Source organism: Zea mays, chromosome 1, assembly GCF_902167145.1.
Source record: "Zea mays cultivar B73 chromosome 1, Zm-B73-REFERENCE-NAM-5.0, whole genome shotgun sequence".
NCBI lineage: Eukaryota > Viridiplantae > Streptophyta > Magnoliopsida > Poales > Poaceae > Zea > Zea mays.
The window spans coordinates 22,954,536-22,979,687 of record NC_050096.1 but is presented as its reverse complement, the minus strand read 5'-3'; the positions used below and the strand labels follow the sequence as shown (position 1 = coordinate 22,979,687).

General features: G+C 43.5%; 1 protein-coding gene across 1 annotated transcript; it reads right to left on the bottom strand.

Annotated features, from left to right (window-relative positions):
- Nucleotides 1-21,217: 21,217 nt before the first annotated feature.
- LOC100282662 (ADP-ribosylation factor-like protein 8B) lies at nucleotides 21,218-24,308 on the bottom strand. Its single transcript, NM_001155570.2, has 5 exons — nucleotides 24,024-24,308; nucleotides 23,045-23,126; nucleotides 22,802-22,956; nucleotides 21,980-22,141; nucleotides 21,218-21,601 (listed from the first exon to the last, which is right to left on the bottom strand). Exons 1-5 carry the CDS (start codon nucleotides 24,059-24,061, stop codon nucleotides 21,484-21,486), a joined length of 555 nt encoding a protein of 184 aa, NP_001149042.1. The 5' UTR covers nucleotides 24,062-24,308; the 3' UTR covers nucleotides 21,218-21,483.
- Between the last annotated feature and the right edge of the window lie 844 nt (nucleotides 24,309-25,152).

Genomic DNA, 25,152 nt, shown 5'->3' with positions numbered 1-25,152 from the left:
AACACATTCTTTCATTACTGCATCATGGGTAGAAGCACATAATCTTCCAATTACTACCATGTCAACCCCCATTCAAATTGACTCAGCCGGTGGTAGAATTCGAGCCGATAGCATTTGTTTGAATATAAGTGTGGAAATAAGGGGGATAGCGTTTCCCGCCAACCTTATAGTAATGGGTACTCAGGGAATAGATGTCATCCTAGGGATGAATTGGCTAGATAAGTATCAGACAGTTATCAGTTGTGATAAAAGGACCATCAAGTTGGTGTCCCCACTAGGAGAGGAAGTGGTGACCGAGTTAGTCCCGCCTGAGCTAAAGAAAGGAAGTTGTTATCAGATAGCTGTCGATAGCAGTGAAGCAGACCCAATCGAGAGTATCAAGGTTGTGTCCGAGTTCCCGGATGTGTTTCCAAAGGATTTACTGGGTATGCCACCCGAGCGGAAAGTTGAGTTTGCCATAGAGCTTCTTCCTGGAACCGCCCCTATCTTCAAGAGAGCTTACAGAATATCTGGACCAGAGTTGGTTGAGCTTAAGAAGCAGATTGATGAGCTGTCAGAGAAAGGTTACATCCGGCCAAGCACCTCGCCTTGGGCCGCCCCTGTCCTATTTGTGGAGAAGAAAGATGGCACCAAAAGGATGTGTATCGATTATCGAGCTTTGAATGAAGTCACGATCAAGAACAAGTATCCCTTGCCCAGAATAGAAGATCTGTTCGACCAGCTGAGAGGAGCCAGTGTGTTCTCCAAGATTGATCTGAGGTCAGGTTATCATCAGCTCAGGATCCGACCTTCGGATATTCCGAAGACGGCATTCATTACCAAGTATGGTTTGTATGAGTTCACAGTGATGTCTTTTGGTTTGACCAATGCGCCAGCGTTCTTCATGAACTTAATGAACAATGTATTCATGGATTATCTCGATAAGTTTGTGGTGGTATTCATTGATGACATTCTGGTTTATTCTCAAAGCGAAGAAGAGCATGCAAGTCATTTGAGGATGGTATTGCAGAGATTGCGAGAGCACCAGTTGTATGCAAAGTTGAGCAAGTGTGAATTCTGGATCAGTGAAGTCCTGTTCTTGGGTCACATAATCAACAAAGAAGGATTGGCTATGGATCCGAAGAAAGTGGCAGACATTTTGAACTGGAAAGCGCCAACAGATGCTAGAGGAATCAAGAGTTTCATTGCAATGGCCGGATATTATCGGCGATTCATTGAAGGATTTTCGAAGATTGCGAAACCAATGACAGCGTTGCTAGGCAACAAAGTTGAGTTCAAGTGGACCCAGAAGTGTCAAGAGGCCTTTGAAGCGCTGAAAGAGAAGTTGACTACAGCGCCTGTCCTAGTCTTGCCTGATGTGCACAAGCCCTTCTCGGTGTATTGCGATGCTTGTTACACAGGGTTGGGATGTGTGTTGATGCAAGAGGGAAGAGTTGTGGCTTACTCGTCCCGACAGCTGAAGGTTCATGAGAAGAACTACCCAATCCATGATCTAGAGTTGGCAGCAGTGGTTCACGCACTAAAGACATGGAGGCACTACCTGTATGGACAGAAATGCGATGTTTACACAGACCACAAGAGTCTGAAGTACATATTCACTCAGTCAGAGTTGAACATGAGGCAGCGAAGATGGTTAGAGTTGATCAAAGATTATGAGTTGGAGATTCATTACCATCCAGGCAAAGCAAACGTAGTGGCAGATGCTTTGAGCAGAAAGAGTCAAGTCAATCTGATGGTCGCTCGTCCAATGCCTTATGAGTTGGCCAAGGAGTTCGACAGGTTGAGTCTCGGGTTTCTGAACAATTCGCGAGGAGTCACAGTTGAGTTGGAACCTACCTTAGAGCGTGAAATCAAAGAAGCGCAGAAGAATGATGAGAAAATCAGTGAGATCCGGCGACTGATTCTAGATGGCAGAGGCAAAGATTTTCGAGAAGATGCAGAAGGCGTGATATGGTTCAAAGACCGCTTATGTGTTCCCAATGTCCAGTCCATTCGGGAGTTGATCCTCAAGGAAGCTCATGAGACAGCCTATTCGATTCACCCTGGCAGTGAGAAGATGTATCAGGATCTGAAGAAGAAATTCTGGTGGTACGGAATGAAGAGGGAAATCGCAGAGCATGTGGCTATGTGTGATAGTTGTCGAAGAATTAAGGCAGAGCACCAGAGACCAGCTGGATTGTTGCAACCGTTCCAGATCCCTCAGTGGAAATGGGACGAAATCGGTATGGATTTCATAGTCGGATTGCCTCGCACTCGAGCCGGCTACGATTCCATTTGGGTAGTAGTGGACCGCTTGACCAAGTCAGCCCACTTCATACCTGTCAAGACCAACTACAGCAGTGCAGTATTGGCAGAATTGTATATGTCTCGGATCGTTTGTCTTCATGGTGTGCCAAAGAAGATAGTGTCAGACAGAGGAACGCAGTTCACCTCTCATTTCTGGCGGCAGTTGCACGAAGCTTTGGGCACGCATCTGAATTTCAGTTCAGCTTATCATCCGCAGATAGATGGCCAGACCGAAAGGACCAACCAAATTCTTGAAGACATGTTGAGAGCCTGTGCGTTGCAAGATCAGTCCGGATGGGACAAGAGATTGCCTTATGCAGAGTTTTCCTATAACAACAGTTACCAGGCCAGTTTGAAGATGTCACCATTTCAGGCGCTATATGGAAGGAGTTGCAGAACTCCGTTGCAATGGGATCAGCCTGGATAGAAGCAAGTGTTTGGGCCAGACATTCTGCTTGAAGCCGAAGAGAACATCAAGATGGTCCGAGAGAATCTGAAGATAGCGCAAACAAGACAGCGAAGCTATGCAGACACAAGGAGAAGAGAGCTGAGTTTCGAAGTCGGAGACTTTGTCTATCTGAAAGTGTCACCGATCAGAGGAGTTAGAAGGTTCGTAGTGAAAGGCAAGCTAGCACCCCGCTACATTGGTCCGTATCAAATTCTTGCAAGACGAGGAGAAGTGGCCTATCAGCTCAGTTTGCCAGAGAATTTGTCAGCTGTGCATGATGTCTTTCATGTGTCTCAGTTGAAGAAGTGCTTGCGTGTGCCAGAAGAGCAGTTGCCAGTGGAAGGTCTTGAAGTCCAGGAGGACTTGACCTACGTTGAGAAGCTAGTGCAAATCCTTGAGGTTGCAGACAGAGTCACCCGAAGGAAGACCATCAGAATGTGCAAAGTCAGATGGGATCACCACTCTGAAGAAGAAGCAACCTGGGAGCGTGAAGATGATCTGATGGCCAAATACCCTGAGCTCTTTGCTAGCCAACCCTGAATCTCGAGGGCGAGATTCTTTTAAGGGGGATAGGTTTGTAACGCCCTGAATTTGGGGGTAGAATTTTTTTCTTCTTTTCTCTCACCAAATTCGGGCGTTACTCTCTTTTCTCTTTCGTGTTTCGCTTCTTCTTCCCAATTTCAAACCAGTATAGCGGCAGGTGTCCGTGTCATGTATAAACCAAAACCTAAGTGTCATGGGTGTTGCATCATGCCGAAGCACATTTCTTTGTCTGATGTTGAGTGTTCGGCTCGTTCCGTTCTGGATTTCGATTCGCGATTTAATTCCGTTTAGTGGTCGTGCACGTCGTGGGTTTTCGATCCGCGAAGTGGCCCGGCCCGACCCAGCCTAGCCCAGCCCAGCCCAGCCGGCCCGGTCCGACCCGGCCCTGCGCGCCCCTGGCGCCCAACCCCCCCCCCCCCCATGCGCCCCCCCCTCTCCTCCCTCTCTCATTTGGATCTCCCGCGCAACAACCTCTCCTCTCCCTCTTCCACCTCTCTCTCCCCGTGGTGCCCTAGGAATTGGAGACGGCGATCACCGGATTTTGGACCCCGAGGTGAGCTCCCCTCCCCTCCCCTTCTCCTCTCTCTCTCCCTCTCCCTCCTCTTCTTTCCCCCACGCGCGCCCCCCTTTTTTTTCCCTGCTCGCGCGCGCCCCTGCCCGCCCCTGCTCGCCGGCGGCGGCGCTCGCCCGGCCCTCCCCCCGGCCGCGGCGGTGCTCCCCGCCCCTGCCCGGCCCGCGCGGCGGCGCCCCCGCCCCTCCCCTGGCCCCGCGGCGGCGCCCCCCGCCCCCTGCCCGCCCGCGGCGGCGGCCCCCGCCCCCTACCCGCCGGCGCGGCCCCCGGCGTGTCCCCGGGGCGGCCCCCGGCGCGGCCTCCGGCCCCCGGCGCGTCCCCGGCGCGGCCCCGGCCGACTCGGCCGCCCCTGGCCGGTTCAACCGCCCCGGCCCTGGCTCGGCTGCTCCCGTCGCGCCCCGGCCCGGTCGCCCCGCCCCCGTCCCAGCCTCGTCCGACTGTGTCCCCGCTCGCCCACGCTCGTGGTGATTATTTTTGTTAGTTGATGGTTAATGTCAAACTCCGTTAGTTAGCGTGCTGCGTCGCGCGCTTCGCCGCGCGACGGATTGTCTAATTTCAGATTCTATCTGTGTGTTGCGTCGTGCGCTTCGTCGCGCGGCGATCCATTTTAATTTCAGGTTGTTTAAGGTGTAACGTCGCGTGTGTATTCACGCGACGTTCCACTTTGGACTCAGTTTAGTCGACGTATGCCGTCGTGCGTTTCGTCGCGCGATGCTTGACGTCTCCTCATAACCAAGGCGAAGTGTCTCGTTGCGTGCCCGGTCGCGCGACGAGTCGTTAACTTCTTAATTTGTTTTAGAGTGCTATGTCGCGCGTCTCGCCGCGCGACCATCCTTTTTATTTATCTCCACCTGCTTATAATGATTAGACATGAAACATGATTTTACTTTACGCTAAACATAGTGTCTACATTAAATTTCCTTCCATTAAGCGAGTGGTTAATTTATAATCATGTAACGTGATCGTTTCTCGACTGTCTTTTCCTCTTTCTCTCTTAACCGTACTCGCGAGCCCGCGTGAAACGTCTGTTTACTTATTGCATTCTATTGAATGGTGTACTGTTCTTTTGTATTAAATATGTGGATGTATGTATGTTTGCGCTCGCATAGAGAACGATCCGGTCGAAGAGCCCGAAGAACCCGCAGGAGAAGCCCCTGAGCAGCAGTCGGTTGGTGGAGGCAAGTGTCCTTTGACCTATCTCTGTCCTATTCATTATTTAATTCACCTCCCGCTTTACATATTTATACCTAAGGTTTGACTAGCTTTTGTTATCCATGTCCTTGTTTACCTATCTGGGTTGGATTATTATTGTTTAGCTTTATGCTATTGCTTAACTCTAATCAATGAACATGATGAGATTATCTATGATACGCTATTATTCAGCTAACGGGCGGCTACAGCCCCGGAGAATCTTTGTAAAGGCTACGTAGTGAGACCCTGCCTATTCACCTTGGTAGTGTTTAAGGGTTTGATCGGCCCGAGGCAAGAGGGAATCACGGCTTGTGGGTAAAGTGCACAACCTCTGCAGAGTGTTTGAAAACTGATATATCAGCCGTGCTCGCGGTTATGAGCGGCCAAGGGAGCTCCAGTGATTAGTGGTACTTGATCAGAGATACTTTGGTACAGGTGGCTAAGAGATCGATGGTTTTGGTTATGACTATGGTGCTGGTAAGTGGTATTCTTTCCGTTTGGAAAGGGTACATCGGGCTAATAACTTGGGTTAAAGCTAAAACCTGGCTTTCTATTAGTAAATAATAATCTGACCAACTAAAAGCAACTGCTTGACTTATCCCCACATAAAGTTAGTCCACTACAGCCAAACAGGATACTTGCTGAGTATGTTGATGTGTACTCACCCTTGCTCTACACACCAAACCCCCCCATCCCCAGGTTGTCAGCATTGCAACCACTGCTCAGGAGAAGATGAAGCTGTGGAAGGAGACTTCCAGGAGTTCCAAGACTACGACGAGTTCTAGGTGTGGGTTAGCGGCAACCCCCAGTCGGCTGCCTATGAAGGCCGCGGTTATCTACGTTTCTTTTCCGCACTTTGATTTATTGTAAGGACTATATGGACGTCTCAGACGTATGATGTAATCGACTATTTCCCTTCTTAATACTATTTTGAGCACTGTGTGATGATGTCCATGTTATGTAACTGCTGTGTACGTGAATAACTGATCCTGGCACGTACATGGTTCGCATTCGGTTTGCCTTCTAAAACCGGGTGTGACAGCTGGCTCTGGCATTGCCGACTAGCACATGTTGGAATGAAGAATCTTCACAAGCTTCTAAAGGGAGAGCACATTTTGGGACTAACAAATGTTCATTTTGAGAAAGACAGGGTTTGTAGCGCATGTCAAGCAGGGAAGCAAATTGGTGTTCATCATCCACATAAGAATATCATGACGACCGACAGGCCGCTTTAGTTACTCCACATGGACCTATTCGGCCCGATAGCTTACATAAGCATCGGCGGGAGTAAGTATTGTCTTGTAATTGTGGATGATTATTCTCGCTTCACTTGGGTGTTCTTTTTGCAGGAAAAATCTCAAACCCAAGAGACTCTAAAGGGATTCTTAAGACGGGCTCAAAATGAGTTCAGCTTAAGGATTAAAAGGATTAGAAGCGATAACGGGACGGAGTTCAAGAATTCACAAATTGAAGGCTTTCTTGAGGAGGAAGGCATCAAACATGAATTCTCTTCTCCCTACACGCCACAACAAAATGGTGTAGTGGAGAGGAAGAATAGAACTCTATTGGACATGGCAAGAACCATGCTTGATGAGTACAAGACTTCGGATCGGTTTTGGGCCGAGGCGGTCAACACCGCTTGCTACACCATCAACCGGTTATATCTTCACCGAATCCTCAAGAAGACATCATATGAACTCCTCACCGGTAAAAAGCCCAATGTTTCATATTTTAGAGTCTTTGGTAGCAAATGCTTTATTCTTGTTAAAAGAGGTAGAAAATCTAAATTTGCTCCTAAGGTTGTAGAAGGCTTTTTACTTGGTTATGATTCAAACACAAGGGCATATAGAGTCTTTAACAAGTCCACTGGACTAGTTGAAGTTTCTTGTGACATTGTGTTTGACGAGACTAACGGCTCTCAAGTAGAGCAAGTTGATCTTGATGAGCTAGATGATAAAGAGGCTCCATGCGTCGCGCTAAGGAACATATCCATTGAGGATGTGTGTCCTAAGGAATCCGAAGAGCCTTCACATGCACAAGATCAACCATCTTCCTCCATGCAAGCATCCCCACCAATCCAAGATGAGGATCAAGCTCAAGATGATGAAGATGAGGATCAAGAAGATGAGCCACCTCAAGAGGAGGGCAATGATCAAGGGGGAGATGCTAATGATCAAGACAAGGAAGATGATGAGGGTCCAAGACCGCCACACCCAAGAGTCCACCAAGCAATCCAACGAGATCACCCCGTGAACACTATCCTCGGTGACATTCATAAGGGGGTAACTACTCGATCTCGTGTTGCTCATTTTTGTGAACATTACTCCTTTGTGTCTTCTAATGAGCCATACAGGGTAGAAGATGCATTAAGGGATTCGGATTGGGTGTTGGCAATGCAAGAGGAGCTCAACAACTTCACAAGGAACGAGGTATGGCATTTAGTTCCACATCCTAACCAAATTGTTGTAGGAACCAAGTGGGTCTTCCGCAACAAACAAGATGAGCATGGTGTGGTGACAAGGAACAAAGCCTGACTTGTGGCCAAGGGATATTCACAAGTCGAAGGTTTGGATTTCGGTGAAACCTATGCACCCGTAGCTAAGCTTGAGTCAATTCACATTTTACTTGCCTATGCTACTTACCATGGCTTTAAGCTTTACCAAATTGACGTGAAAAGTGCCTTCCTCAATGGACCAATCAAGGAAGAGGTCTATGTTGAGCAACCTCCTGGCTTTGAAGATAGTGAGTATCCTAACCATGTTTATAAACTCTCTAAGGCGCTTTATGGGCTCAAGCAAGACCCAAGAGCATGGTATGAATGCCTAAGAGATTTTCTTATCACTAATGGCTTCAAAGTTGGAAAAGTCGATCCTACTCTCTTTACTAAAACACTTGCAAATGATTTGTTTGTATGCCAAATTTATGTTGATGATATCATATTTGGGTCTACTAACGAATCTACATGTGAAGAGTTTAGTAGGATCATGACTCAAAAATTCGAGATGTCTATGATGGGGGGGTTGAAGTATTTTCTAGGATTTCAAGTCAAACAACTCCAAGAGGGCACCTTCATTAGCCAAACAAAGTACATTCAAGACATACTCACCAAGTTTGGGATGAAGGATGCCAAGCCCATCAAGACACCCATGGGAACCAATGGGCATCTCGACCTTGACACGGGAGGTAAATCCGTATATCAAAAGGTATACCGGTCGATGATAGGTTCTTTACTCTATTTATGTGCTTCACGATCGGATATAATTCTTTCCGTATGCATGTGTGCAAGATTCCAAGCCGATCCTAAGGAAGTTCACCTTAGGGCAGTAAAACGAATCTTGAGATATTTAGTTTATACTCCTAAGTTTGGCCTTTGGTACCCCAGGGGATCCACTTTTGATTTAATTGGTTATTCCGATGCTGATTGGGCAGGGTGTAAAATTAATAGAAAGAGCACATCAGGGACTTGCCAGTTCTTGGGAAGATCTCTGGTGTCTTGGGCATCTAAGAAACAAAATTCTATCGCTCTTTCTACCGCCGAAGCCGAGTACATTGCCACAGGACATTGTTGCGCGCAATTGCTTTGGATGAGGCAAACCCTTAGGGACTATGGTTACAAATTAACCAAAGTTCCTCTTCTATGTGATAATGAGAGTGCATTCCGCATGGCGGATAATCCCGTTGAGCATAGCCGCACTAAACACATAGCCATTCGGTATCATTTTTTAAGGGATCACCAACAAAAGGGGGATATCGAGATTGCATATGTTAACACCAAAGAACAATTAGCCGATATCTTTACCAAGCCATTAGATGAGCAAACTTTTACCAAACTTAGGCATGAGCTAAATATTCTTGATTCTAGGAATTTTAATTGATATTTTGCACACATAGCTCATTTATGTACCTTTGATCACCTCTCTTTCTTTACTATGACTAATGTGAGTTTCAAGTGTATTTCATGCTAAGTCATAGATTGAAAGGGAAAAGGAGTCTTCAGTGAAGACAAGGCTTCCACTCCACTCCGTCAAAGTATTCATCCTTCACCGTCGCTCCACACTGCTCTCCAATTTGGTATAATCTTCACTCCTATATTATTTACCAAGGGGGAGAAAGTTTGTCAAAAGGGCTTATATTTCACTCACAAGTATCCGTTTTTGGCGATTCATGCCAAAGGTGGAGAAAGTATGAGCCTAAAGCAAAAGGACCGCACCACCACCAATTTCAAAAAACGAAGTCTTTCAAATTTGTATTAAAAGAAAAGTTGTTTTCAATTGGTATCTTATTTGTGATATAATTTCAAATTGGTATACCCTCTTCAAAATTAATATCTAAAATCCTCTTGAACACTAAGAGGAGGATCGCATTAAGGGGGAGTTTTGTTTAGTCAAAGGAAAAGCATTTGAAACAGGGGGAGAAAATTTCAAATCTTGAAAATGCTTCTCAAAATCTTATTCATATATCTTTGACTATTTGCAAAAGATTTTTGAAAAAGAATTTCCAAAACATTGCAAAACAAAACAAGTGGTGCAAGCGTGGTCCAAAATTTTAAATTAGAAGAAAGCCATCCATGCATATCTAGTAGAATGAATTATTGGTTTCATTCCAAGCAACCTTTGCACTTATGTTATGCAAACTAGTTCAATTTTGCACTTTTATATTTGCTTTGGTTTGTGTTGGCATCAATCACCAAAAAGGGGAGATTGAAAGAGAAATAGGCTTACACCTTTTCCTAATTGATTTTGGTGGTTGAATTGCCCAACACAAATAATTGGACTAACTAGTTTGCTCTAGATTATGAGTTCTACAGGTGCCAAAGGTTCACAACAAACCATTAAAAAGACCAAGAAAGGGTTCAAATAAAAAGAGCAAAAGACAACCGAAGTGTGCCCTGGTCTGGTGCACCGGACTGTCCGGTGTGCCACCGGACAGTGTCCGGTGCACCAGGGAATTCCAGTCTGAACTTGCCACCTTCGAGAATTCTGGGAAGCGCTCCGCTATAATTCACCGGACTATCCGGTGCGCCAGCGGAGTAACGGCTACACAACGCCAACGGTCGTCTGCAACGAGCAGTTAATGCGCTACAGTGCACGCAGAAGTCAGAGTAGAGCCAGAAGGCGCACCGGACAGTGAATAGTGCTTCTCCGGTGCACCACCGGACTGTCCGGTGGCCCAGAAGTCAGAAGCTCCAACGATCGAACCCTAACGGTCGGGTGACGTGGCTGGCGCACCGGACTGTCCGGTGTGCCATGCGACAGCAGCCTCCACCAATGGCTCCTTTGGTGGTTGGGGCTATAAATACCCCCAACCACCCACCATTCATTGTATCCAAGTTTTCAGCCTTCACACCTCATACAAGAGCTATAACATTCAATACAAGACACAAACAAGAGATCAAATCCTCTCCCAAGTCCAAAGACAATTCCAATCAAATAGTGACTAGTGAGAGAGTGTTAGAAATATAGGCATTTTCCGTATTATTTTAATTCCATAAATTAACATTATGATAATGACATATAACAAATAATTAACCATAGAAATCGTGATCTTAAATTGATCCATACCAATATGAATCAAGAGAACATAGAGCATGTGAATCATATAAATATAATAAGCATATAAACATGGAACATGTATTATTATGGAACAACTGAAAATAAACAGATAGCAACATGAACAGCATAACTGTAAAATTAAGACAAACAGATTTATCATATTACTAGTATGATCAGGCATCAGACATGTCATGATATAATACGACAAAACAGATTGGATAAATTTATGGCTATAAATAAAACAGCAGGTATGAACATATATAATTTGCAGAATGTAAAATAGTAAGGAGATGAATTGATCATACCCTCCCATGCGCTCCGAGGATCTAGATCCTTGTCTAACTTCACTTGTCATGTCACCAGGCCTAATTGCCGATCCCTCGTGCAAGGTCTCGAACGGCAAGGGCTCCGGAGGCACCTGTCCTCTCGCTTCTCTGTGCGCGCAGAGTCACAAGATGGAAATACCCTCACTCGGCGGCTGGACTGTGATTCTGAAAGTGTTTCTCGCGTGTGCTGAGTGACAGGGGTGCTCCTCTATTTAACCTCTCGCAGAGGGAAGCTGAAGGAGAAAGGTCTCGCCGAGTCACGCCAAGAGTCGGTCAGCTCTCGCCGAGTCATCCCATGAGTCGGCTAGCTCTCGCCGAGTCACGCCATGAGTCGGTCAGCTGAAGGAGAAGGGTCACTCGGCTGACGAAGAGACAGGGTCACTCGGCTGACGAAGAGACTGGCAACTTAGAGGTTAACGCGGTTAGTGAGTGCTAAAAATTAACACAACCACACCACGCCCGCTCGCCTGCCTGCCTGCCTGCCTGCCTCGCCTCGCCACGCCACGCCACGCCCGGCCCGGCCGGCGGCGGCGGCGGCGCGCACGCGCGTGTGGCACGCCCTTGTCCATTTCTTGACTTTTCAAGTTAAGTGGAATAAATCCCACCATATAAGTCAAGCAAAAAGACCCTTGGACTTCCAATGTGGTACTATTGGTATTCTCCACCATTACACACCTTAGAGTTTATTCAATAAATGGGCCAAGCCCATAAAAGATCCAGCAATCCCCACCAAACTCTAGGGTTTGTAATGATGAAGTATCAGAATCACAATCCTTTGATATACCAGTGTTTCGATGGAGACTGTTAAGTTGAACATCCATCTAGAATAAGAGTTTCACTCATTCACAACTGAACAATGGACTATGCCTTGAGTTGACAGTTTTGTGCGAAATAAGATTCACTCAAATCCTTTGCTGATACTAGGCTGCAAAAGGGTATTCCCGCTGTTTAGAATCATATAAGTCACACTTAAGTGCCTTTCATGAGTATTTAGGGATTACCCAAGTCCCATAGACTGTGACCAGCAGTCTGACTCATATAGGTGTATTCCTCAAAAGATGTTCTGTAGGACAACATCTCACCTTTATAAGACTCTTGGAATACATTAAGGTAAAAACCATCCTGCCTTACAGATAGGAAAGATGTGCATCAGAAATGAGTTAAGGAAGGGATCTTTCCTCACAACCTACTCCTAGCTTGTTTCTCCACTCTACTTCACGGGATCTCCGATCACATAGAGCAGGTTACCACTGGAGTAGATTTCACATGGGCCTCATACCCATTTCCCTCGATGCACTTTCTATCACATTGCGTGATAGATCCTTAGTGAATTGATCTGCCAGATTATTCGATGTGTGGACATAATCCACAGTTATAACTCCGGAGTTTTTCAACTTTCTGACAGATTTCAATCTCCTCTTAACATGCCTTGTAGACTTCATGTTATTCCTAGAACTGTTAACCTTTGTAATTACCGTTTGATTGTCACAGTTCATGGAAATAGCCGGTATCGGTTTTTCAACTACCGGTAAGTCCAATAGGAAATCACGAAGCCACTCGGCCTCAGCCCCAGCAGTGTCTAATGCTGCGAGTTCTGCTTCCATTGTAGACTTTGTTAAGATAGTCTGCTTGCAAGACTTCCAGGAAACAGCGCCACCTCCAAACAGAAACACATATCCGCTTGTGGCATAAAGCTCATCAGCATCAGAAATCCAGTTGGCATCACAATAGCCTTCCAGCACTTTTGGGTTTCCGGTATAATGAATACCGTATGTCATAGTACCTTTCAAATACCGCAACACTCTCTCAAGAGCACGCCAGTGATCATCTCCTGGTTTCGACACAAACCGACTTAGCTTACTCACAGCATAAGAGATGTCTGGCCTTGTTGCACTTGCAAGGTACATGAGCGAGCCAATGATCTGGGAGTATGTCAATTGATCCCTTGCTATTCTCCTATTCTTTCTTAATAGCACACTGGGATCATAAGGTGTTGGAGCAGGATCACAGTCACTAAAACCAAAGCGACTCAATACCTTTTCCACATAATGGGATTGTAACAAAGTTACCCCACCATCAGTTTCTCTAACAATCTTGATGTTTAGAATGACATCAGCTTCTCCCAAATCTTTCATTTCAAAATTGCTCGATAGAAGATTTTTAACTTCCTCAATCACATTGAGATTTGATCCAAAGATCAAGATGTCATCAACATAAAGGCACAGCATAACAGACTCACCCCCACCATACCGATAGTATACACACGTGTAAGATTCATTTACAACAAATCCAGCTGCTGTAAGAGTATTATCAAACTTTTCATGCCATTGCTTAGGTGCTTGTTTTAGGCCATACAATGATTTTATCAACCTGCACACCTTGTTCTCTTGACCATCCGCAATGAACCCTTCTGGCTGATCCATATAGATCTCCTCATCCAACTCTCCATTTAGGAAAGTTGTCTTAACATCCATCTGATGAATGATAAGACCATAAGAGGCTGCCACGGCTATTAATGTGCGAATTGTAGTCAATCGAGCCACTGGTGAGTAGGTATCAAAGAAATCTTCACCCTCCTTTTGGGTATATCCTTTGGCCACAAGCCTTGCCTTGTACCTCTCGATTGTACCATCAGGCCTAAGCTTTTTCTTGAAGATCCATTTGCAACCTATAGGTTGACAACCATAAGGACGGTCAACGACCTCCCAAGTTCCATTAGACATAATAGATTCCATCTCACTCCTTACTGCTTCCTTCCATAAGTCAGCATCAGGAGAGGAATATGCCTCACTAATGGTAGTTGGTGTGTCTTCCACAAGGTACACTATAAAGTCATTACCAAAGGATTTTGCAACCCTCTGTCTCTTGCTCTTTCGAGTAACTATAGTGTCATCCTCCTCAGGGATGTGCACGTGAGAATCCTCAGCATGATCTATAGGAATCGACAGTTCGTGCTCATGGGAAATTATAGTCTCATGACTTGTATCACTAGGTGTATTCTTCATGGGAAACTCATTCTCAAAAAATGTTGCGTCTCTTGATTCCATGATAGTATCAACATACATATCAGGCACATCAGATTTTATAATTAAGAACCTATACCCAGTGCTGTGAAAAGAGTACCCAAGGAATACACAATCAACAGTTTTAGGCCCAAGTTTACGCTTTTTGTTGATTGGCACATTCACTTTAGCCAAGCAACCCCAAGTGCGCAAATATGAGAGATTTAATCTTCTCTTTTCCCATTCCTCGAATGGTGTGATCTCTTTGTTCTTTGTTGGAACTCTATTCAGGACATGACATGCTGTCAAAATCGCCTCACCCCACCATGCCTTGGATAATCCCGCTGTACTCAACATGGCATTCACCAAATCTGTTAAGTGCGGTTTTTCCTTTCAGCAATCCCATTGGATTGTGGTGAGAATGGCGGTGTCCTCTCATGAATAATACCATGTTCCACGCAGAACTCATCGAACACATTAGAGAAATATTCTCCACCTCGATCGGACCTTAAACGTTTTATTTTCCTCTCAAGTTGGTTCTCAACTTCAGCTTTATAGGCCTTAAAATAATTGAACGCTTCATCTTTTGTTTTTAAGAGATACACATAGCAAAACCTAGTGGAGTCGTCTATAAAAGTGAGAAAGTATCTTTTACCACCTTTGGTCAAAATTCCATTCATCTCGCACAGATCAGAATGAACAAGTTCTAGAGGTGCCAAACTCCTCGCCTCAGCAGCCTTGTGAGGCTTGCGGGGTTGTTTTGATTCAACACACACATGGCACTTAGACTTTTTGACCAAGTTAAATTTAGGAATTAAATTTATATTTGCTAACCGTATAAGACAGCCAAAACTTGCATGACAAAAACGTGAATGCCATAAGTCTGACTCATCAGAAAAATTAACAGGATGCACCAGTTTATTACACACATCATACAGTGATAAGCGGAATAAGCCTCCGCAGTCATATCCTTTACCAACAAAAGTACCATGCTTCGACACAACACATTTATTAGACTCAAGAACAACTTTGTATCCATCTCGACATAGCATAGAAGCGCTAACGAGATTCTTCTTGATAGAGGGCACATGCTGCACGCTCTTCAATGGCACCGTCTTTCCCGAAGTAAACTTCAGAATGATCGTACCAACACCAAGAACATGAGCACGCGACCCATTTCCCATTAACAAGGCACAAGACCTCCCGACCTGATAGGAGGAGAACATAGAGGCATCAGCACACACATGAATATTTGCACCACTGTCCATCCACCACTCAGGTGAATTACAAACTGAGAGAACAAATGGTAAAGAATTACCATACCCAGATGTTCCTTCTCCAGTTTCAGTGGTTACAACATTAGCTGATTTCTTGTCCTGTGTGAACTTGCGATCAGGGCACTCTCTAGCCCAGTGTTGATCACTGCCACAGACAAAGCATCCTCCCTTTCCCTTGTTATTGTTGTTCTTCTTTTTAAACTGTGTTGTTTGAACAGGTTTATTCGCGTTCTCTAGTTTGTTCTGGTTTTTCTTCTTGTTAAACTTGCGGAAGTTTCTCTTCTGCACCACATTAGCAGTAGAGGTCTCAACACCTTTTCCATTGTCCTTTGTTCTAGCTCTTTCCTCAACATAAAGAGTACCAATGAGCTCTTCCACATTGAACTCTTGTCTCTTATGTTTGAGAGAGGTAGCAAAGTCCTTCCAAGAAGGTGGCAACTTGGCGATTATACCGCCAGCCACAAACTTGTCAGGCAAAGGACAAGGAAAAAGTTCGAGTTCCTTAGCTAGTGCCTGAAACTCATGAGCCTGTTCCACTACAGATCGGTTCTCAACCATCTTGTAGTCATACAGCTGCTCCATGAGATACAGCTCGCTACCAGCGTCAGTAACTCCAAACTTTCCAACAAGTGCATCCCACAGCTCTTTCCCTGTAGGAAGGATGATATAGCTTTTCTGGAATTTTGTGTCAAGTGCGCTAATCACTGCTCCTCGAAAGAGGTTGTCATCTGCCTTAAACTTAGCCTCATCCTCAGGAGGTAAGTTGGCAGGCTTGCCCTCAGCGGCATAATAACATGACATTGCAGTTAGCCACAACTCCATCTTAGCTTTCCATATCAAGAAGTTTTTACCATCAAAAGGATCAGGCTTTAGCACAGCAGCAAAACCTCTGATAGAAAAATGCCTAACATTAGGTTTTTGGATTGTTAGAAATATAGGCATTTTCCGTATTATTTTAATTCCATAAATGAACATTATGATGATGACATATAACAAATAATTAACCATAGAAATCGTGATCTTAAATTGATCCATACCAATATGAATCAAGAGAACATAGAGCATGTGAATCATATAAATATAATAAGCATATAAACATGGAACATGTATTATTATGGAACAACTGAAAATAAACAGATAGCAACATGAACAGCATAACTGTAAAATTAAGACAAACAGATTTATCATATTACTAGTATGATCAGGCATCAGACATGTCATGATATAATACGACAAAACAGATTGGATAAATTTATGGCTATAAATAAAACAGCAGGTATGAACATATATAATTTGCAGAATGTAAAATAGTAAGGAGATGAATTGATCATACCCTCCCATGCGCTCCGAGGATCTAGATCCTTATCCAACTTCACTTGTCATGTCACCAGGAAGAAGACGTTTTGGGCAGTCGCGTAGACGCTCCCCAAAAACCTAATTGTCGATCCCTCGTGCAAGGTCTCGAATGGCAAGGGCTCCGGAGGCACCTGCCCTCTCGCTTCTCTGTGCGTGCAGAGTCACGAGATGGAAATACCCTCACTCGGCGGCTGGACTGTGATTCTGAAAGTGTTTCTCGCGTGTGCTGAGTGACAGGGGTGCTCCTCTATTTAACCTCTCGCAGAGGGAAGCTGAAGGAGATAGGTCTCGCCGAGTCACGCCAAGAGTCGGTCAGCTCTCGCCGAGTCATCCCATGAGTCGGCTAGCTCTCGCCGAGTCACGCCATGAGTCGGTCAGCTGAAGGAGAAGGGTCACTCGGCTGACGAAGAGACAGGCAACTTAGAGGTTAACGCGGTTAGTGAGTGCTAAAAATTAACACAACCACCCCACGCCTGCCTGCCTGCCTGCCTCGCCACGCCCGCCCGCCCGGCGGCGGCGGCGCGCGCGCGCGTGTGGCACGCCATTGTCCATTTCTTGACTTCTCAAGTTAAGTGGAATAAATCCCACCATATAAGTCAAGCAAAAAGACCATTGGACTTCCAATGTGGTACTATTGGTATTCTCCACAATTACACACCTTAGAGTTTATTCAATAAATGGGTCAAGCCCATAAAAGATCCAACAGAGAGAGATACTTGTGTTCATTTGAGCTCTTGCGCTTGGATTGCTTTTCTTCTTCATTCTTTCTTGATTCCAACTCAATTGTAACCAAGGCAAGAGACACCAATTGTGTGGTGGTCCTTGTGGGGACTTAGTGTCCCGTTTGATTGAGAAGAGAAGCTCACTCGGTCTAAGTGACCGTTTGAGAGAGGGAAAGGGTTGAAAGAGACCCGGTCTTTGTGACCACCTCAACGGGGAGTAGGTTTGCAAGAACTGAACCTCGGTAAAACAAATCATCGTGTCATCCGCCTTATTTGCTTGTGATTTGTTTTCGCCCCCTCTTTCGGACTCGCTTTTATTTCTAACGCTAACCCCGGCTTGTAGTGTGTGATTAAGTTTGTAAATTTCAGATTTGCCTATTCACCCCCCTCTAGGCGACTTTTAATTCCTTCCATAAATATATGATCTCTATAACAGCAATGTCGTTAGGCTCGTTGTAACCAATTTATGACATATACTGATACTAATTATGCTACACTATATAGATATTTATGCAGCGTGATACACCACGTAAAAAATCTGTTTCCTGTAGCATGCGCACAAATTTCGGATGATAATAATGTGGGTTGAAAGTAAATAGATTGGCATGCATGTAAACAAAAAATCTGATTTAAATGTTTTATTTTATCCATAAAAGTAGGATCTTGACTATAGTCATGCAGGTAGGATCGTTGTAACCGGTTTATGACATATAGTGACACTAATTATGCTACACGATATATATATTTATGCACTCCGGTACAGCGCGAAAAAATATGTTTCCTGTTGGATGCACACAAATGTAGGATGGCAAGAATGTGCGTTGAAAGGAAATGGATTTTCATGCATGGAAACAAAAAATCTGATTTAAATGTTTAATTTTCTCCATAAATATAGGATCTCTCCAACAACCATGCACCTAGACTCGTTAGAACTAGTTTATGATATACGCTGAGACTAATCATAATGGCTGGAGTAGGAATGGGTGTCATTCTGATGATTGGGTAGCCAAGACCAAAGAATTTGTGGACCACGTATTCTCCTTGTCATTAATCGGCACTGTCAGATGCCCTTGTAGGCGACACGAAAACAATATATTCCTTAATAAGGAAAGAGTTAGCCTATATTGTTATCAGTTTGGATTTATGCCTGGATATGAGGTGTGGGAACATCATGGTGAGGTAGTACTTAACCCGAATGTAGAAGAGGAGAAGAACAATGATTGGGTTGGCAATGATGTGATGCATGATATGCTAGATTCGCCACGTTCATAGTTAAACCTAAGCTCCGAAGGTCCTGCCACACCAGAGGTTTCCAGATTTTTTAAACTACTAAAAGACTCTGAAGAGCCGTTGCATGAACACACAGATGTGAGTATAGTCGCTTTTGTGACCCGGCTCATGGCCATTAAGTCCAAGTATTTTTTTCTCGAACAACTGTTACAATGAGATTTTAAAGTTATTAGGAGATGTGCTGCCAAAGCCCAATAAGTTGTCTAAAGACATGTACCATGCAAAGACAATTATCAAAGGTCTCGGTATGGATTGTGAAAAGATTGATGTGTGCAAAAATAATTGTATTCTTTTCATGAAGGAGCATGCGGGAGAGAAAAAATGTCAAAAATATGGACAGTCTAGATTTGTGGAAGTTGTTAATGATGAGGGTGACAAGGTGATGACAGATGTTGCACATAAGCAGCTTCGCTACTTGCCACTAACTCCTCGAGTGAAACGGTTGTTTCTATCTAAAAAATCGCTATGCACATGCGATGGCACAAAGAAGGTGTCCGTGAGAACGATGAGCTAATCGTGCACCCTTCAGATGGGGATGCTTGAAAGGCTCTCGACACGTTTGATCCAGACTTTGCAGCTGATCTGAGGAATGTTCGAATCGGCCTCGTGACCGATGGCTTCACACCTTTTGGTCAAATGGCATCATCATACTCATGTTGGCCCGTCTTTGTTATTCCATACAACATTCTACCTTCTCTTTGTATAAATTGAATTTATATTTCTTTGCTTAATCATTCCTGGCCTAGACTATCCTGGAAAGAAACTCAATGTCATGTTAAACTGGAGTTGTCCCGAGCCCAATCGATGTTTATAAGAGAGAGCATAGAGCGAAAAACTGTGAAATCTCCGATGAGCTATGTAGTCAAGCGGCTGTTGAGCGTATGGTTAGTTGTTGTTAGGATTAATGTTTTATTGCCATATAACTATAAATTACATGTGTGTTGAACCTTCATATTGTATTGCAGGGGACTTACGGGTAGGAGATGGTTAGAAAATGTGGAGAAGACTACGATTGGCGAGGAGCGCCTACCATCGACGCTGAAGTTGTGCATTCTATTGGAGGAAAGGCGCATGGACGATATTAACTTGTGAATTTTTCAATAATATTGGAACTATTACCGAATAGCTAATTTTCTTGTTTTCAAGATATTCTATGTTTACCAGTGTGATCGATTCGACAGAGTTGTGGTCTTGTGGCCGCTCTTCGTCACAGGCGGGTTGTGGTAGCAGCCGTAGTCGGCACTCTAGCATGGAGGACGCTATGAGGGAGTAGCAAGAAAGGTTTCATGAAAAACTGCGGCAACAACAAATGACATTCCTCCAACAGCAATCGGAGTACATGACTGCTTACAACGCACAGGCGCAACAAACAATGAACGTGAGTGTCTTATTTATTCTCAACACGGTCGATATTTGTCCTATAACTAATATATTGTATTTGCAATAGTCTTGGTTTACAGAGCAGGCACAGCAGCAACAATTTGTTTTCCCTCAATTTCATCCGCTGATGCCTCAGTGGGGATTACATGCTCCGCCACCTCCATCTCAAGTGCTTCAATTTAGTTTAGACTTCTCATTTGTATTAACCTTTCAAATCTTGACTAAACTTAATTTTGTAAGGATTCGGGGTTATGGGTCACAACATGCCACCACCAGTGATACCAGCACCAGGAGGAGCTTATGCAAGGAGGGAGCTACTACATGAGAGGTTAGTTTGACAAACAATTTGTTTGAATAGTGGTCATGTAAACAATGTTGTTATTAATGCTTTTTTATCTTTAGAATCTAAACCAGTTACACGACTTCGTCAATGAGTTGTTCGCTTCTGAAGATAGTGGTCACAACTCCAACGACCCCGATATGTGATGGTTTGAGTCTTGTGCCGAATTGTGAGTTTGTTTTATATTGAATAGACTATGTGATGTATTTGTGAACTGTGATGCGGTGAACTGTGAACTTGATTTTAGAGAACTATGATGTTGTTGTGAAGAATTGTGATACTTTGTGTTAAATATGTGTAATTCTGAAATTACTTTTTCTGTCATATTATTGTGGTTATATTGCTGCTGAAATTTTTTTTTTGCATTTACTTCAATTTTTTCTCTAAAATTGTTAATTTTCGGCAGCCAGGTGTCATCCGCCGAAAATAATCATTTATTTTCGACGGCATGTTAATCGGTCGCCGAAAATAAGCTATTTTCGACGGTGGACACCTGACCGCCGAAAATAGGCCTAAAGCCGCCGAAAATAAGCTATTTTCGACGGCAAATGTCTTATTGTTGGCGGTATGTGAATGTGACCACCGAAAATCACTGTAGCAACTTATAGTGATTTAAGAAAGTGGTAGAATGTCAAAACTCAAACCGAATAGGTTACTTTATTAAATAAATTTCAATTTCTCTAAAATAAATGGATCCAAACGTCCCGTAATCCAAATCCTCTAATTTCCTCCAATCCAAATCCTCTAATTTCTTCCATAGTTTATATCTATATATTTCAAAAAGCAAGTATTTCCATGTCTCGTCTCTCGTGATGTATCTTCACAACTGTGAGACAATCATTTTCATTATTTAACTGCACTTTTCACCAACATTCATTTACTGCATCAACAACGCTTCGTTCTAGTTTTGTTTGATTTAACGTAAAGAATGTGAAACAAATCAAGCAGATAAAATTGAGTGGAACACAAGAGAACAAATCGCACAGCTAAAATTGAGTGGAACACAGGAGGCAGCCTCAGAGCACGGGCGTGCACAATACCAGACGCTGTCCACCAACATACTGCTAAACCAGGTTAACAAAATTATGAACACAACATCCCTGATTAATACCTCTTGCATAATTTACAGCTCCAATGCTATGCGACATGCAAAAATAGAGAGATTGGCGTGCGCTTTAATAGCTAGTACAGATTTAAGTTCAATTCTTCTTTTTCGAGTTCTTCACCAGCCAGTCAATGACAGAATCAATGTTGGTCGAGTTCTTGCATGATGTCATGAAGCATGCCACTTCTCGGTCAGTGATCGTCTTTAGGCCCCTGCAATAACATTCACCATGTAGTAGATGAGTACAATTGTGTCGAGCTGATATTTTTCAGGAAAAAATCATAGCAGAGTGTGTGTATCGAACTGATATTTTCAGAAAAAGTCATAACAGAGCGTAGTAGCTTGGCATGCACTTACATTAAGGTGCTGCTTGATTCACATATTTGTAAAGTAAACAGTAACCAATAACATTAAACCATGTTTGTTTAAATGTTTGTTTAAATTTAATCGTAATGAGATACCACACTAGAAAGTAATACCATCCTATTCAAACTTGTTACCACTGGTAATCGAGTGTGAATCACGTTATATTTTGTGAACCAAACGGCACCTAAATTATAATGGAGTGTAGTAGCTTAGTATGCACTTACATTATTTCTGTGAAGGTTTGTTTAGGGAAAGCTTCAGGCTTGTCAATTTTGTTGCCAATTACTAGTAATGGTATTCCGGTCAAAGATGGCTTGCTCAAGAGATCATGGAGCTCCCCTTTTGCAATGGCCATGTTTTCACGATCTGCCGCGTCAACAACATACCTGCAGAAACAAAATAATATAAATATCCAACACTAGAAGTTCTTATTGATTTTGTATCAGCTACGACCTTCAGAATAAGAAGGTCATGCAGCAGGTTTCAATACAGTGAGGTATAAAATATAAAAACTGTGGAAGTAAATCATAATAAAAAACTATACATGTGGCACAACTTCCAGCTCATCATTTCAGAAATATAACAGAAGTCAGAAACAGATAAAAATGCTTCATCATTATCTACATAAAAGAAAAACAGCAAAGGATTTAAAGAAAGAAACAATGCACCACCACCATCATAGACGGAAAAAACAACATAAAAATGTACAACAATAAACAGAAACATCAGTATATATTAAAAAAAGCAAATTAATAGAAGCATAAACTTATAATCAAGGCATCACACGACAACTAAGACACGAGAAGCAAGCTAACTGTCTTAAAGAAAGCGTTTAGAAAAAGTAGGATAGATGAGAAAGAGAAGTAGGCTTTGAGAACCTTAAAGAAAGCGTTTAGAAAAGTAGGATAGATGAGAAAGAATTTGTACATAAATTGATAAATTGCATTATCAGAATGGTATGAACACTGTCTTAACAAAATAATAGGCATGTGTGCAAGACGACACAACTAAGCATGACAGCTGGTGATCGGGGATGAAAGGCATACACAATTGCAGAAACCGCACGGCAGTATCTCTCCCACATGCTCCGGAATCTAGGTTGGCCTCCAATATCCCACAATTTTATCGTCACATTCCCTTTGGTAACCTTTCTCATATTGAATCCTACAGTAGGGATCATATCCTCACTAAAACCTCCAGTCTGCAAAAAATACATGTTTATGAATGATACATATATTTCATTATACATCCAGTATATGGGTGGTAAGAAAAGAATGATTAATACTTACAGCAATGGAGTTCACAAGTGATGTTTTCCCAGCATTTTGGAGCCCTACCAATGAAAGCTCCATCTCTTGCTTGAAGAAGAGGCTGCAGATGTAAAAAAAGCAGAAATAGTTATTCAAGCAGGCAAGCACCTTGAATCGAAAGGAGCAGAAGATTACATCAGTTCATCCATTTACAAGTGTTACATATGTCAAAGTAATGCTCAGCCACCCAACAAGTGCATGTGCAAGACATTCTTAGAATGCAAGCAATTTTGTACATTTATGCATCATGTCCAAAGGCAACCTGGATGGTAGGTAGAGAAGAAATAAATCTAATCTATACTGCCTATACTATATGCCAGTGATTGAAGTATAACAAATAACTACGAGCATCAAGTTAATCCTGGAGTACCACGAAGAACTTACTAGTGCTAACAGATAATATTGCATAATATGAAATCCAAGACAGCAAACTAAAGCCAAAAAGGGGGCTTGGCAGGAATTCAGGGTAACAGAACAGTGCAAAACATGATAATCATTCAGGGTAACAGGACAGTGCAAAACATGATAATCAACATAGGATAAATGAACCCATTTATCCTTTTGAAAAAAGTAATATTCACGAATTTTATACGGCATTCCATTTATCCAAGAGAGCAAAGCATGTCTAATTGATAAATAACCCGATGGTCATACCATACGACAGTTCACAAACAAAGGTCTCAAATCTTACTGAAGGAACCATCAACCATCCAATATGAACCCAGCCCTCTCCCCTATTAGGATCACGCTGTAATAATCACATTAGCTACACGCCACAAACTCAGCAAGCTACAACTTCACAACATCCGTAACTACCTTAATCAATCTTGACAAAAAGATGAAAAGAAAATATCAGATCCCCTACCCGCCAACCCCCGCACCACACCCCGGCGGCGCAATGCGCAGCAGATCAATCCCACGAGACAGGACGAAGCAGCCCAAGGGAAGTGCATCGTACCTGCGGAGCCAGTTAAGAAAAAACTCCCAGAACCCCATGGCGCCGGGTCCTTCTAGGCTCCTGGGAGCTTCGCAGTCCGGGGGCCGGCGGCGAAGAAGGCGGAGGGGATCGAGCGGGGCGGCGATGGGTTAAGGGCGCAGGTGGATTTGGTGGTGGCGTCCTGTCACCCGCATTTACTTTATTTGGAGGCGGAGGGCGACGCGGCGTGGATGGGGCGGGGGACGAGGGAGTGACAGGGAGGCGAGGGCGCCGCGAACGCGAGCGAGCAGCGGCGACCGGCGATGCGTCGAGTCGAGGCCTCGAGGCGAGGGTATTATTGGCGTCCGGTCCGCCAATCATACGCGCTGGCGTGGCCGCTGCTGATAGGTCGTCCAACCACGAGTTCCGTTCCGTTCCGTTCCGGTGTCCGCTCCCGTCGCCAACGGGATTGCAACTGATAGCTGGACAGGACACTGGTCATGGTATCTATCTGTAGCTGCTGCTGCGCACACAAAAATTCAAATTTTATATTCCTACTGTAAATAAGGATGGTGATGGCTATAAAATTTAGACCATGTTTGGTTGCAACATAGTTTTTAATCTAGTTTATATCTCCGGTTTCTAGCAACTGTTTTATAAAAAAAATTAGCAAATAGTATTTGGAAACATTTCAGGTTTCATAAACTGGTTTTAGTTAGTGGAGGCTAGATTCTTGGTTTTTAAAAACCGTGAATCCAATTTCTATAAATTAGAACATAAACTGACATGTTTAGAATCACCTCATATTTTATAACCATATTCTTAAAAATTGGGTGCTTTCAAATAGGCCCTTGAGGATTGAAACGGATTAGAATGAGCTCTATTTCTATTTATTTTTAACTATAATTAATTAATGAACTTAACTTATTGTGAAGAGATATTTGGATCGTGATCTATTACCACTCCTAACTGTAAAACGTTACGATTATGTGTATTTGTCATCCACAGAAGTGGCAGGGACCTGTATGTAAGTTTTTATATTTTTACAAACTAGATAAGCGGTAGGGACTTGTATGTAAGTTTTTATATTTTTACAAACTAGATAAGCGGTAGGGACTTGTATGTAAGTTTTTATATTTTCACAAACTAGTCTTTGTTACTCGCCAGTCGG

What these genes read in the sequence shown, in the direction of transcription:
- LOC100282662 (NM_001155570.2), bottom strand. Translation starts at nt 24,061, where the DNA reads ATGGGGTTCTGGGAGTTTTTTCTTAACTGGCTCCGCAG. An exon ending in TTTCTTAACTGGCTCCGCAG is followed by an intron (nt 23,127 to 24,023) that starts GTACGATGCACT and finishes TTACATCTGCAG; the next exon opens with CCTCTTCTTCAAGCAAGAGA. An exon ending in CAAACCTTCACAGAAATAAT is followed by an intron (nt 21,602 to 21,979) that starts GTAAGTGCATAC and finishes ATGTTATTGCAG; the next exon opens with GGGCCTAAAGACGATCACTG.